We start from the raw sequence: 14924 nt of genomic DNA on the forward strand, positions 1-14924 counted from the left end.
ACTAAGTCTGACAAACAGATCCATACAGGACTAACATGCAACAAGAAGTCCTTGGTGGATGTTATGCAGAGTGCTTTATTTTTGCCAAATGGTAACCTATTTGGTATAGACCATAGATAAAAAATTAGACAGCTTCTGATTTCTTGGTGACATTGGATTTTTGCAAGTAAACAAGCACAGCAGGAAAAGATTTCCCTTGGGTTTCAGAAGATTATAGCATGTGTGTTGTTCTGTCACAATTTCTGTAGAAATCTTTCCGCAGCTCCAAGGAGGTGGAGATTTAGGAAATTATGTCTGGGGCCTGAACCACTTTCAGTATTAGATAAATCATCTAGCTATGTTTGTAGCTTATAGTGATTTTAATACATTTTTACAATGATCAGTGCTTCTGAAAAAAAAACTTGTAGTTATTGTCCCTGCTTAACATGCTGAAAGAGTAGGACTAATAGTTGTAGTTAGAAATATGTAAGTCTGTTACAAATAGTATTTAGGAATAAAAGAATGGTCAAAAATGTGATCATTTTCTGAAATGTAATAGTTCATCTTTTTCTCTAGTCCTAAAATTCATGCAGTCTGCAGTCAAAAAGCCAGTACATGTAGTGAAAGGGTGTAGGAAATTTAGGTAATTTCATTTCCCTTATGCTGCTGTGTCAGTGACTTGATTTCTTTTGAGTGCTATTCACTTGAATTGATTAAACTTGGGGTTTTCAAAACAGTGTTTCCAGCTTGTTAGATCATTAATGTGTTATGCTAATAGAGACAGAGAGCGATATTTAAAGATGGATATCAAATTTATAGGGATTTTAATTTTTTTTTTTTTTTTTTTTTTTTTTAACTCGGATTGTCTGAGTAAAACCTACAGCCTGAGCTGAATTTGTTCACTGGCTTTTTTGCTTTAAGTTTCTCTGGCTGTCACTATCAGCATCTTTTCCCATGGAATTTGTTTTCTCAAGAGCTGAAAGAATGTTGGGGCTTAGACCTCTTTGTTTCAGAATTCTGAATAAGAAAAATGTTTTGTCACTGTTTATTTTCTGAATCCTTTCTTGTGGAATATTTTCCCAGTGAACTCAACCTTGAATATGACTTTTTTTTGTCTGTCTCTGGAACCACAAGATTCCCTAATCCCTGTTTATCTTGGGCTACCTTTCTGTTAAGTGCTGCACATTTTCCTTCACCGAATGCTGTTCAGCAGAGGGATTCGTTTGGTTTTCTTCATGCAACCATCAAGAATAATATTATGAATTTAAGTGGCTTGTCATTTTTTTAATAATTTGAAGAGTTTGTGCCTTTTTTTTTCTTAGCAATACTGTCTTTTCTGCTTCTCCACAGTTTGTTGGTGTTTTCTATGAAACATTTGAGAGATGGGAAGCAGATGAGAAATTGAAAAGCTTGTAAACTGCTGGGGTTTTTTGATTTGAAGAGGAAGGAGGAAAGGCATTCTGTTTAACTTCAGTCTCTGTTGCCTGGTAGCCACTCATTGAGATTGACAGTCAAAATGTGTTTGCCCTAAATGCTTTTTTGCATAAATTGCAGTCAGCCTCTTAATAAAAATTCTGTGTATGTACAAGAGATCCTTTTGTAGGTCAGATAGTTCTCTTCGTCTGGATGGGGTTACGAGCATCAGTGAAGCTGGCTTGGGTGTGGAAGGTTGTCAGGTTACTGCTGTTGTCAGTGTTGCAATCCAGCTGGAATACTATTGAATCCCAGTTAGATTTAGTCTTGTGAAATACCTGCTAGTGAATGAGAAAATAGAAGAGGGAGTTCGGAGGTGGTGATTTTATTTTGCACAATGGAGTTGAAGATACTGAAATCTAGACACAAATCTTCAAGTCTTAAAGCAAGCAAAAGATTAGAGCATTGAAAAACTTCTGTACAGTCGTGTAATGTTGGAACTTTTGGAAATTTTATAAGTATTTTTGGCCTTTTAATTATAAGTCTGCGTGATTCTTAAGCAGTAAAATTTGCCTTTGTAGTTTCACTATACAGATAACAGATTATGTCACTCCTCTAGGAAACAGGAAGAGGCAGATTCTCATTTCAGGTGCAGAAGTAATATGTGCATTTAAGGAAAGAGCTTTTAAAATTGATAGTCTGTCAGATTTTGAAACTTAACTTTTCTACGTGTAGATGACTTTGAATCTTCACATTGCTTCCTGTTGCAATATTTTGCAGTTTTAAAGGAACGGAAATGCAGGGTCCTTGCACACATTGTACCAGGTTCCTCACTTGATGCCATCTTTTCCTAATAGTTTGGGTTTTGACCACTGCAAATACCAGATGCTCTGTTTAATGATTCTGTGAGGGAACCCTGACACAACCCTCCAGAACCAGGGTATTCTGCACTCACTGTTCTCAGCTTGAATCCAGGTTTGCTCCAGAGATTATTATCCTGTGTAATGTCCTGAGATTTATCCAGTGCTGGATGTTTGGATTTTGTATTTAGATTTTGAACTACGGAGCCAGCAATGCATTTGTGAATTTAATTGTAATTACTATTTTTATATCAGTGAATCTATTACACTTAAAGAATTGGTGTACAGTAGCTCAAGAAAGACTGTCTAGTGAAGCATTTAAAATTGAGTAGCTTATATGTCAGGTTTTATAGTCTTATTGTAAATATTTTCTTGCATTTGTTTCTTTATGATGTATATTTTTAAGCCAATTTGTTACAAGTAAAGGCTTTCTTCTGCAAGCAGATGAGGCCAGTTAGCATTTTCTGCTTGGTTTTTGTGGGTTTTTTTCTTACTCTCCATTGTATGGTGTTCTGCAATGACAAAGGGTGATTTACTGTAATGGGTACAAAGAGGAAATTAATTCATATTTCGCCTATACAGACTTGTTTGAGAGCTGAAAAAGTAGGTTATAAAAATCTCATCTGGTGTGTTGTCTATGAATGGCACGGACAATAGGCCAAAAAAGTGCAGTATTTTTGTATACTTTAGAAAAAGACTGAAAGAAACACTATGGTATTCACACTATCTGCCTCAGAGTTTCTTTATTAATTAATGTGGTCTCTGAAGTCTGAGCAGATGCCTGGATTTTGTAAAGGTCACTTTGAATAGGAAACACCAGAGCGTTTGACTTCTGAAGCTCTGCTAATCATCAGCCTTTGAGGTTATCGTGTAAGTGCCAGTCACTATTCAAACGGAGATAAAATTCCCATCCTGACCCTATATGGATATAATACTCTGATATTAAAATAGGACAATTGGCATTTGACACGTCTGACTTGTAGCAGCAAAAGCCTGCGTGTGAAGGAGAGTTCCCACGCGATAGCAGCCTGTGGTTGGGCATTGTCCAGAACATCAGATCATTGCAGAGCTGCAGACACTCTCACTACTTCATGCTTTCCATAGGCTGACAAGTCCACCAAGTCCACATTACACTGCGTGACAAAAGTTACAGATCCAAAATCTTTTTCCAGTTACTTTTAAAGTTGGAAAATGTAGGTTTTAAAACTTGGAGTGACTGAAAGGAACTGAAACCAAAGGTTGCACCTTTGTTGTTCTTTTGTGTTTTGCTTTAGATGTGTATAAGAAAAGGTGAGTATCTACAGTTTGCACTGCAATATGCACAAATTCACAGTTGTAATAACACAGGGAGCCTCAGTTAAGTATTATGTCCACCCACTTAGGAAGGATTTCATGCGTCTTCTGGGGAATCTAGCTTTTTCCATTCTCTCTGAAATACTGCTGTCTTCACACTTTTCCTTGGAGCACCAAAGTGTGCTTCCAGCTCCCTCCAAGTGTTGGTACTGATAGTTGTCAAGTGTAACCAGGCTGGGCCTTTGCAGAAGTTATCTCTGAAGTGAATGTCCTGTTTTAGTCCTAAGCTAATGAGCAGTTAAGTGTCAGGACAGCGATACAGGTCTGCTGCGAAGTTGCATCGCTTATCTAAGACTGGGTATTTTTACAGTTGTAAGGCTGTTCTGTTACGTTGTTTTGATGTTTGACTTCTGTGTCCTTTGGTTTATAATTGAGGTAAAATTGGAAAGACAGAGGAGTATTGGCTCTCGGTTTCTTCAAGGAATCCTATGCTTGTGGCATCAGGTGATTTGGACATAGATATTGCCTGTGACAGGAAAATGTGAAAGTAAATAACAGAGAGGAGTCTCGAGTGAAATACTGTATTGTGCAGAGGATAAGTGTAAGATCGATGATCCTCCATAAATTCATCCCTGTTTTTAAGACTTACTCAATATACTTGTCTGCTGCACTGAATGAATTTTTACTTTTTCAGGCATAGCTAGACTTAAAAGCGTATCAGAATTTGTACATAGCATAAAAATCCTATTACTTGCCAATAGCACATCGCATTTATGTATTCTGTTGTAGGACTTGATGACTTCAAAAGTACCCATATCTTGATAAAAGTGCTTCCATGCTTCTGGAAATGTTTCTGTTGCAGCAACTGGAATTTTCCCTAAGCTGTGTGCTATCTGGTGGCTCATCAAGTGGTTTTGCCCTTTTGTTTAGTTTTTTGATTTAACCATCTAGCAAGTCTCTGTGAATCTAGTGATTCTATTAATCTGGAGATTTTTGACTAGTATTATCCTCTTGTCATTTAATGATTACTATTTCTTCTGCAGGCACCCTATGGAATTTATCCTCCTATGAGCCCCTGAAAATGGTCATCATCAACCATGGTCTGCAGACACTTACGAATGAGGTGATTATACCCCATTCTGGTTGGGAGAGTGAGCCGAATGAGGACTCTAAGCCTCGTGATGCTGAGTGGACAACTGTCTTCAAGAACACTTCTGGTTGCTTACGGTAAGGCAGAGCTGTGGAGTGTTATCTGTTCACACTTCACATGTTGAGGATTTTGTAAAAATTATTTGAAATAAAGTAGCCTGTATCTTCCATTTCTGCAGGGCTATGCCCATCGTAGTGGCCACAGTAGCAATGCTTGGAGTTATTTGCCTGCCATGGTCTCTCTTGTAGGACTTGTCAGTGCGGGTCTGTCCAGTGGGGTCAGTGTGAAGAGTAGGTCATTTATCCAGGTTAGGGGGAGTGGATCTGTATGAGGAGGTGTATAGTAGAATGGAGAAGTGACCCAGGTAAGAGACCCAGTTAAGGTACTCGGCTTGTACTTGCCAAGCTAAGTACAAAAAAAGGCATTTTGTGATACAGACTGTGCTGGAAGTACTGATAATCACACTTTCATTTGTCTGTTGTACTGTGATCAGTGGGCTGTTTTTACAAATTATTAGCACCTTCTCTGCTTCCCGTGATGGTGCTGGTTTTATTTATTTGAAAAGTATGTTTTCAAGTAACTCCTGTCTTGGGTTTAGGCCTTCTCCTATGAAAAGGCATTTTTTTTGCAGATGCTGAGGAACTGGTTTAATGGAGTTATGCTGAGCCTGAAACATTGATGCAGTTTTAGCCACAAACGCTTGTGGACACGCTCCTATTTTAAGCTAAAGTGACTAAGGACCTATGGGAAATTACTTAAGAACCTGAACTACTGACCATTTAGGAACACATTTCTTACATTCCTCTCAAAGGAGCCTTTACTGGTTAGAAATTGTATTTGTATTTGTGAGAGCACCTTGAGAGTAGGATAGTATGTGCTAGAAGCTGGGGTCTGGAGAAGGTCTAATGCAGGCTAAAAAACCTGAAGAACCAATGTTCTCTAAACAGTCTTTGGTTTTGCTTTTCTTTGAGATAAAATAATGAAGATGCCCTGTTAGATTCTTGAGCTTTATAAATAAGTCAATTAGTTTGAACAAAACTAATAAGTAGATTTGGCATCATATGTTCTGTTGCTCTGGAAGTATATGTCTGTCAGATTTCTACTGGTTTATGCATCTTCAGAAGTTGGTTCATTTCTGTTTCTTGGGCTTGTGGTCTCTAAATTGCAATAACTATTCCCCTGAGTAACTTCACAAATGAAGAAGTAATGAAAAGTGTTCTGAAAGGGCCCATTACTGAAATTATTTGCAGTCCCACTGGAAACTAAGGTCCTTTAAGTAGGCTCCAGACTTCATAAGTTTTTACTTACTGGAGTCTCATTTACTAATGGAGTTCTGCAAGAGGAAATTAGTCATGTTGAGGGATAAAAGGATTAACTGAATGAATATGAGATTCTCCAGTAAGTGTAGACAATAAATTGATCATTAGTAGACTAACCTAATCCACATCATAAATTTTTATTAGTATGGGATCCACTTGAACTTCTATATTCCAGGATAGGTGGGGGGTGGGTAGGTTGGTTGGTGGGGTTTTTTAAAGGTACTGGTTCTTTTGCAAAAGCTTGTGCCATTTTGGACATTGTATTCTTCAGGCTAATTAAGTGGGGTGTGGAGCATAGTAGTGCTGAGATGTATTACAGAATTTGAACGGCTGGCGATTAAAAGTAGTCCTGATGCGTTTGAAATGCATCAGGACCCAGCCAGTGGATGGTGACTGCTTCTGTTGTTGAAGGGGGGAGCATGTATTTCATTCCTTTCATCTGTAGTCTCTGCTGTCATAATCATGTAGAACTGTATGTTTCCTTGTGGAAAACTTGAAGCTTCAGTTAGGATGTGGGGCAAGGTTGATTTCATGCTTGAAAGTAGTTGCTTAAGGTAAATGGAGACATGATAGCGGGTTAGCAGGGAAGGGTAATCTGAAAAAGGTAGTTTGTCCATGTGTCTCCATTGTGCCATGGGGAGAGCAGCCTCTTGCACAGGAAGGAGTGACAGCTGTCTTGCTGTCTTCATACTTCTTGCAGTGAGATAAAGTGAGTTCAGGACAACAGACAAAGATGTAGGAGTAGGTGAGATAAGAGCTGTCTTTTCAGTTAATCATACTTCCAGGTGTTGCTGATACTACCATTTGTAGAGCACTTCCAGGTCTAGGGATAAAAATGGACATATCAAAAGTATTTATCATTACTACTATTGGAAATAATTTTGCATTGTTTGTTGAAATCCTCTGCAGCTCATCCTTAAAAGTACCAGCAAAATAAGATAGTTAACAACAGCGGAGAACAAACTATTGCAGCCATCTGTCTGACAGACGTCAGTGTTTAAAACCCACTTTGCCTACGCTTCTCTCGTTGACACAGGCACTTTTCCTAGAAATTGAATTTTCCATGAATGGAGCTTATTGCAGACTACAAACTGTTTACCAATTGAGACTTAATTGGGAGGTTAGTCCTCTTGATGCTGGACCAGCCTCCCGTGTTCCCTTTGAAAGTGTGCCTCAGGTGTGCTGCGTTGTTTTCCAAAACAACTGAGAGCATCTTTGAACTTCAGAGGTTTCAGATGTCCTTGCGGTTTAGCTATCTCAGCAGAAGACAGGTGTTAGGCATGCAGGACATGTTCATTTCAGTATCATTTTTTCAGTTAATAAAGTTTGTCAACAGATGTGGGTGAGTTTGTTTCAAACTCAGTGATTCACTGTGTGAACTGCCAGTTAATTATTTGCCTTTTTGGGGTTTTTTTGTGGTTTTGATTTTTTGACACTGCTTTCTCTTTACTTTGTTCTTAATCTGAGTCTCTCCTTTGGTAATGTGGAGCCTTGGAAACACTTCTTTCAAAATAATTGAAAACAAGTAATTAAAAAAAAAAAAAAGCCACCTATTTGCCTTTACCTCATCTTCAAATCCTGATCCATCCCATTTTCCTTTCCAGTCCTGTCCACAATACATTTTTCCCCTGTGTCATTTGTAAATCTCTCTCCTTCCTCACTTTGGGAGTTCAGGTGCTGGTGTGTATCCAGGTCTGAGTAGAGTAGGGTGAATTGTATTCTATGTAGTCAACTCGGCCCACATGTGCTTAAGGGTGTATTAATGTCTTGTATTAGCAGCACATATAGTGTAGTGCTGCAGGTACATGTGGGATGGAAGGATGCTTTAGCAGAGGGGTCAGTTATTGAGGCAAATACCTTAGCAGACATCTGTAACTCCCCAGAGTTGCTTTACTTGGGAATTAATTAACTTTGCTAGATAAGAGGTGTGATCCATGCACTCTTTCGCCCCTTACCCAAAGCTAAGGAAGCTTACTGACGTTGTATAGCACTGGTTTCTACCTGTTTTATGAAGTAACAAAAATCCATCTTGATACTTGATGTTGCTTTTAGTCTTAGGGGCCAAAGGACTTGTGCTGCAGAATGGATCTGTCTGAGCTGCTGTTTAAGAAAGGCCTGTGTGTGATACTGAGTAATGTTGGACCTGGTCATTTACAAGCTGGAATTCAGAGAAACTGTGCAAAGTTTATCATAAAGAAAGGCATTCAAATGCTGTCTACAAAAGCCATGAGTTAAATAACTCTCGGATTACCTGTGATACTTAGTGATGCCCATACCAAACTACCATATCTAACTGGCAATGTATACATAGCCAGTAAAAAAACAGAGGAAGAAAAAGATGACTGGTTAAGGTTTATGTTGACTTTGGAGAGCAGTGGTTATTTTAAGGGCTGCTTCTGAAGTCATGTCTTCTCCCATGACTGTGGCTATTGTAGGGATCTCTTGAATCCTGTTACCATCTGAAACATGGCAAGTGGGTTCTGTGTGCTATCCTACCCTGTACTTGCCTTTTGGCAAGAGTTTTTACTCTCTTCAAACAAATGTTTTGGGAATCCTGTATTCCCCTTTGTGAAATAAAGACTTGGCAGCACAGCCAATTTGCAAACAATAATCTGATAATGAAATTTATTGCATCCTTTTTATGTAAACTTCACCAAGAAATGCTGAACTTCTCAGAAACTAGTGCAGGTGATGACAATTTTATTTCCATTCTCATCCTGAGATCAGGAAAAAGATGTTTCCTCTTACATTGCAGTGTCTTGGTTCTGGGGGCAGACCCAATATGATAAATGGATCTACAATATGCGTAATAATCTTACAACTTGTGATAGATGCTATCTTGGGTGTAATTTTATAAATAAGGTGTTCTTCTCTTGTGTTGAACCTGCTGAGACAAATAGGTATGATGGAAATCTAGACAGGAACAGTAAAAAAACAAAGCAAAGATTGATTTATTGAAATTCAGTGGTTTCTTGGCTATAGAAACTTGGCTATAGAGCTGGAGAAGAAGTAAGGAAAACATTTGCTAGGAAAATCGTTAAATATGCACAGATATTCATTGATTTCATTTGGAGTACAAGTTTCATGTCTTTGCACTGTATTGTATTCTTCTAGGTATGTGGATAATGTCTCTTCTAGTTACTGCCTTTTTTTTTCTGCCATCCTTAAAGCCTTAAATTCCTACTGGGATTTGCAAACCCGAAGCATTTGTTTTCAACTTGTTCTCCAGTTTAAATAATGTAATAATTTTATGCATCGTAACAAGTTTATTTCATGATCCTTCCTACACTTTGACCCAGACATTGTGGTGCTTTGGGAGAAGAGTGTACATGTTGAATTGCTTGCAGGGTGATGAAGCCCAGGCTAGCTCACATGCGTGCAGGCAGCACCACAGACCTTCTGGTCTTGTGTCTCCAGGTTTCTCCTAAGGTGCTTCTCTGTTTTAGAGAAGTGCTGCATCTGTGGGTCAGAGTGCTGCTACAGGCACATTACCTGTTTTGTTTTCTGTGTAGGTATCCACCATGATTCCTAGTTCTCTGGAAGCAGTAAGGATTTTAATGGTTTAAAGATTAAATTCATTCTGGGCTTAATTGCTGTTTTCTGCCTAATTACTTTCAATTCTCCCTTGGATTTTTTCACTTCTAAGAGAACAGAGTAGAACTTAGTTCCTAAATTGCCAACTTTCTAGCCTGATTCCTGTTCTAAACTGACCTGCTGTCAACAAATGTTAAATGAATTAATTTGCATAGCAAACAGATGCAAAGTGCTCCTTTTTCCAGGGTACCATCTGTAGTTGCAGTGTTTCTTGTCAATTCTCCAAGTACATAAGAATTCACATTCACAAATAGCCTGAGGGTTCAGAGACCTGGCTATGGGTGTACAAACACAAACAAACTGCACCCACTTGACTTCCACTAAAAACATGCGTTCTCAAGCTCAAAATTGCACACAACAGCTTGTCCAACATCAGCTCCTGAGGAGGGACAACCTGGTGGCTAGAGCTGTTGCAGGAGACTTGAGAAGTGTGGACTTAATTGCTGTTCTTCTCTATTCTGACATAATTGTGGGCAAGATTAATGGTGTAAACCTTTTTGTGGTCTAATTTTTAATAGCCGTGTCTCCTTCTGGTGTTGTGAGATTCAGCTTCGTAAGTGCCTGGGCGGAGCGGGGCTTTGGTCACTGATCTTCACATTCCTGTCTTTAACATGAGATTGGCACCTCTGTCCTGTCCTTCCCCTGAAGTTGGTAAATACCAGTGGTTCAAGGATTTTGAAGTGGTTCATCCTACAAACAACAATGGGAATAAGCACTTGCTGTAGGAATAAATTGAGAGGTCAGTCCAATTGAAGCAAAACCTAAGAGTTACGGTAAGTGTGAGGTACGATGTTTGAAGGCATAAGATAAGGACTCAGATTCAGAGCCAAAAACATACTCCACCTGGATGAGAAATGATGTAAAGGTATCCGCAGGCTCCTGTTACTTTTATATACTTCAGAGGAACAAGAACTGCAAGGACTTGGTGGTAAATCATTAATACTTAGGATGTGCCAAATAGAGGTTTTGAATGAGACTGTTTTAAGCCTTTTTCTGAGGATGGCAGAGAGCATTAAGGTACATGCATGTACATCTTGTCCTGCAGATGTAACTTACAGTGCTTCAGTCATATATAACACTGTTTAGTGGTACTGGACGCATTCCTCAAGTCCTAATGTCTTTATATACTTGTACATATAGGTATGCATACAAACACTGTAGCATGAATGTGTTCGTCTGTGAGGCATGCGGAGGTAAAGGAGGTTTGTCAAACGAAATGCGTGGCCTTATTTTGGCAGAAAAATTCTTTGTTCACTGGAAACAACTGTATGAGTGTATGAGTTATAATGGTGTGTCCATTCTTTTTCTCATCTCTACGTGCTGTGTTTGAAGAAAGAAGGCTGACAAAGCCAGGTGCTTATGCTCTTCTTTCTTATTAATGATTAATGTATGGCTTTTCTCTGAAGAAAAGTGCTTGGAAATTAGAGCTTTCGAAGTGAATTACCGTCAAGCTCTATCCATCTTTAAATCCTGCAGGCATGATAATAGTATGTGGTGACAGTCACATAATATTTGTCCTACCTGCACTCTTACGTACTTGAGGCAGTCTTCATCTCCAACACACTGAAGTAAGAAGGCACTTAAGTGCAAATCTTTGACCTGGAAGTGCTCTCTAGTGAAGAGTAGGGCGCAGGAGGTGAAGCTCAGGTGATTCTGCTACAGTGCTGCCAGCTAAGCTGCCCTTGGTGTCAGGGGAACTTTGCTTATTGAAGCATGGCAAGACAGAGAAGATAGGAATATCTGAGTTTTCAGGTGCTAGCTTACATTTTCTCTGTTTTTTATCAGCAGCAAAGTAGTAATTAAGCTTCACAAGTCCAGCGTTAGTACAGAGCCCTCACTGCAGCAGCTGCATTTCTTCCTCACTTCAAAAAGAATTTTTGACAAATTTGTTTTACTTCTGATCCATGTTCAACTAGTCATTTAGTGTGCTTTCATAGGGCAGTTGTTCAACCAGGGAGGCCTGGACAGGACTTCTTGCAGAGCTTTAGCACTTCCCCATCCCACCCAGAGGAGATGAGGGCAGATGCTGGCATATCTCTGTCCACCCACCCACTGTACTTGGAGGTTGGTTCACTCGTACAGTTTCATACTGGGTACAGTCTCTGGGAGACTGCTGCTTCAGAAACTGCAGCTGATCCTGTCAGTGTTTTGTTGTGCAAAAGGTACTTTGGAACTCGGCTTTCAGCAAAGGAATCATTTTAGAAAGAGACAACAACTGAACAGAAATTTGCTTGTGAACCTTCACTTTAGAGGCAGAAAGCAGCACTGAAAAGGGAGAAGCTTATCTGCCCAACCCAGGCTGGAAAAAAACAACTCAAATTAAAAACCTACACAACAGAGAGGAGAGAGCAAAGGCAGTTTCTTAATTAGCTTACTGATACTGTGCAGGATCACAGCATATGGCTGTCCTGGGGCTTATATGATGAGCAGAGCATTTAATTCGTGCTAGTAAGGAGCTGTTAGGGTTCCTCCTGACAGTTCCTGATGTTTAGCTTGTAATATAAATAAATTATGCATAGATTTTAGCAGCAGAGACGTAACCTAGTTACATGCAACCTTAATGCTTTACAGTCAAATCTGAAGTATAAATGTAAAGTTGTGCACTTGCTTATTGCCTTCTGTCATTATTTAGGAATGAATCTAGGTCCCTTCTCCCTTGGCTGTCAGCGAGAGGAATCTACAAAAGATGTCTGTTGCTGTGGTGGGATGAAGAGCAAGACTGAAACAGAGCTCACTGCAGGCACTGTAAGGGACATAGTTTGCTTTTGAAGGCATGTGAGCCATGATCCTTTATTAGATAAATACCACCTTGGTTTTGTACTTTTGAGATTCTTTTCACATTGCAGCAAGCATATGTGATAAAGCAAGCAGAGCCTTTTAGCCTTTCCTCCAAGCAGAGACTGGAATAATTTGGAAGCTAAGTAGCTGCTGCTGGGCATCATGGAATTCTTGTGTAAGGCATTTCTGCATCATTTTGCATTACAGGAGAACAAGCTAAGGCCCTTAGTTGTCATGCAGGAGGTAACCTGTCAGCATTTTACTGAAAAGGTATTACACGATGTTTTGGATATAGAAAGACACAAATAACAAAAGATGGACTTGACATCTGTGCCTTGTTAAACTGTACTGCTGACTGCTGAGCCCCTGCTTATTGCAGGGAGCTCTTGCAGACATTGCTGACATGGGTATGAGACATGTAATAGGATGCTTTGTAGGTTTCTTGCTCTATGCCAGTGTTGCTGGAACACAGACTAAGCATGTGAAGTCCTTTTCAGGAGTGGCTTTTCATATGTCCTCTTAACTAAACGAAACCAATCCCTTTATTCAAATAGCAGGAAGGGGTTTACAGGCAAGGCACCTGGGCTGCCCCACTGCTTCTCTCTTGAGTCTAGCTGGCGAGTGGATGCTGAAGTGGAGCAGAAATCTCCAGTGGGATCTCCTGCCCAGATATGGGACACCTCTTCTCGGTTGAACAGCTGCTCCCTACCTGACATCACCATCAGTAGAGCTCCCCTGTCTTCCTGTTGACTTCATTTGGACTTTGGCTTCTTCCTATTTTGTTTACCATCTTCTCTCCTTGATTTCCAAATCAGCTGACTGCTGCCAGCCATCACTGTGTTGTACAGAGCTCTTTGACCAGTGCTGCCTGGGTCAGGCTGGCTGTGTCACAGGCAGCTTCTTTTTCTCTCTTATTTTTACAGAACAATGAGTTTAATACCAGTTAAGCTTTCTGGTATTTCGTGTGAACGGAAGTATGGAATTCATTCTCTTTTTGCATGAAAAGATGGAATGATTTTAACATGCTGTATATTCCTCCCTTGGGGTATTCAGTACCTAGAAATACGCTCAGAAATAGAGTATATTTACTGCAACTGTTACTTATCAATCTCCTTTGGCTGACATCCAAATAAAAATTTCTGAATAGTGAAGCAAAGCGTGGGTGTCTAAGGGTGTTTTTATAGCAAAGGTTCTGACTGTCAGTGGAGGTGGATAGAACAACTAATATATTTAAATTAGACTCATGAGAACCGTGTAGGTTTCTTCTCAGCTGAACTATATAAAACTCAGTGAATGTGTGGACAGTGATGGTGTTAGGGTCTAGCAAGGTATGCGTACTGCTTGTCAGCTTGGCCACAGCATTGCCCTGACTCAACCCACTTGTGCGGTGCCACACACTGAACTCACCAGGAAACCCCAGTCAGTTGTAGCACTCCAGTTTGTAATGATCACAGGTATCCTTATCTTCTTCAAGAGTGCTGAAACAGACTATATAGGAGCCAATGTTACTTTTTAGCCTAGCAACACAAAAATAGCTGTTGTTGTTTATGACAGTAAAAAGTAGGATTCATTTGGGCGATCTGAGACCCTGCAGTGTGCGCAAAGAGGCTGTTGAAAAGAATTCATCACTGTGTCGGCTTCAGCTCTCAGCCACGCTTCTTCCAGAGAAAGGTGAAAATGTTACTAGGAGGATGTCTTAAAAATTTCCCGTTCAGCTTTCTATTTACACAAATAACGAAGTCCCCAACCTGTTGTCTTTGTCCCTGGTCTCCAAACAAAGCGCATTTTACACCCACTGAACTGAAATTTCATGTATGTGTTAGTAATACTCTACCTTCTGGCTGTCAGCTTCATCTGCAGCATTGTGGAATAACAACTGATGGTCCTTTCCAGCCAGGTGGCAGGCACAGCAATAGTCTTGGAAATAATAGTTTTAATGTTCAAAGAAGAAAATGCGTCTCGTCTCTTGTAATTTAAGTTTCTCTTTGTCATTAAAAAACCCACAAGCACACAAAAGGTTTCCACATCTATCTTTCAGATTGTTAGGGAGAGCACAGTGGGGACATTGCTACATGATTTGCATTGAAATACTGCAAATTAAGTGCTTTGCATTTAATTACTTTTAAATCTTTTTCTCTTGAGGATAATCTTGGTGCGTGGCACAGGCAGTAGTAACAGCTCACCTATGCTAGAGCTAACGAATACCAACTCTGTTCTGCAGATGTAAATGCTACCTTCAGACTTGCATATTATTGAGAAGATTATTTGGTGATAATGATAGCCTTATCTAAAGCATGAACAGATTTCTCAGCACATTCCCTTCCATTTTCTGAAGTCTTTAATACCAACAGGCTGGATTCCTGCCTGATGTGTTTCTACGCTGGTAGATATTTACTTTTATTTAACATTTACTTAGTGCTCCTCTGTTTTGTTTTCCCAGGCAAAGCATATATTTTAACATCCTTACAAATCCTTTTCACTAGTCATGTCTACAGTCTGGATTCCAAGAATTTGAGGAAGAATCCAGGTCACTCTTTC

The 14924-nt window shown here is 39.7% G+C and overlaps 1 protein-coding gene across 1 annotated transcript in view; it reads left to right on the top strand.

Moving 5' to 3' along the window:
- Nucleotides 1–14924, top strand: part of ARVCF (armadillo repeat gene deleted in velocardiofacial syndrome) — a 97968-nt gene that overhangs the window by 31882 nt on the left and 51162 nt on the right. The window contains exon 5 of the mRNA XM_010015972.1: nucleotides 4589–4772. Coding sequence (XP_010014274.1) covers nucleotides 4589–4772 — 184 coding nt within the window. The remainder of the gene's footprint in view (nucleotides 1–4588; nucleotides 4773–14924) is intronic.

Source organism: Nestor notabilis, unplaced genomic scaffold (genome assembly GCF_000696875.1).
Source record: "Nestor notabilis isolate BGI_N333 unplaced genomic scaffold, ASM69687v1 scaffold13326, whole genome shotgun sequence".
NCBI classification, from domain to species: Eukaryota; Metazoa; Chordata; class Aves; order Psittaciformes; family Psittacidae; genus Nestor; species Nestor notabilis.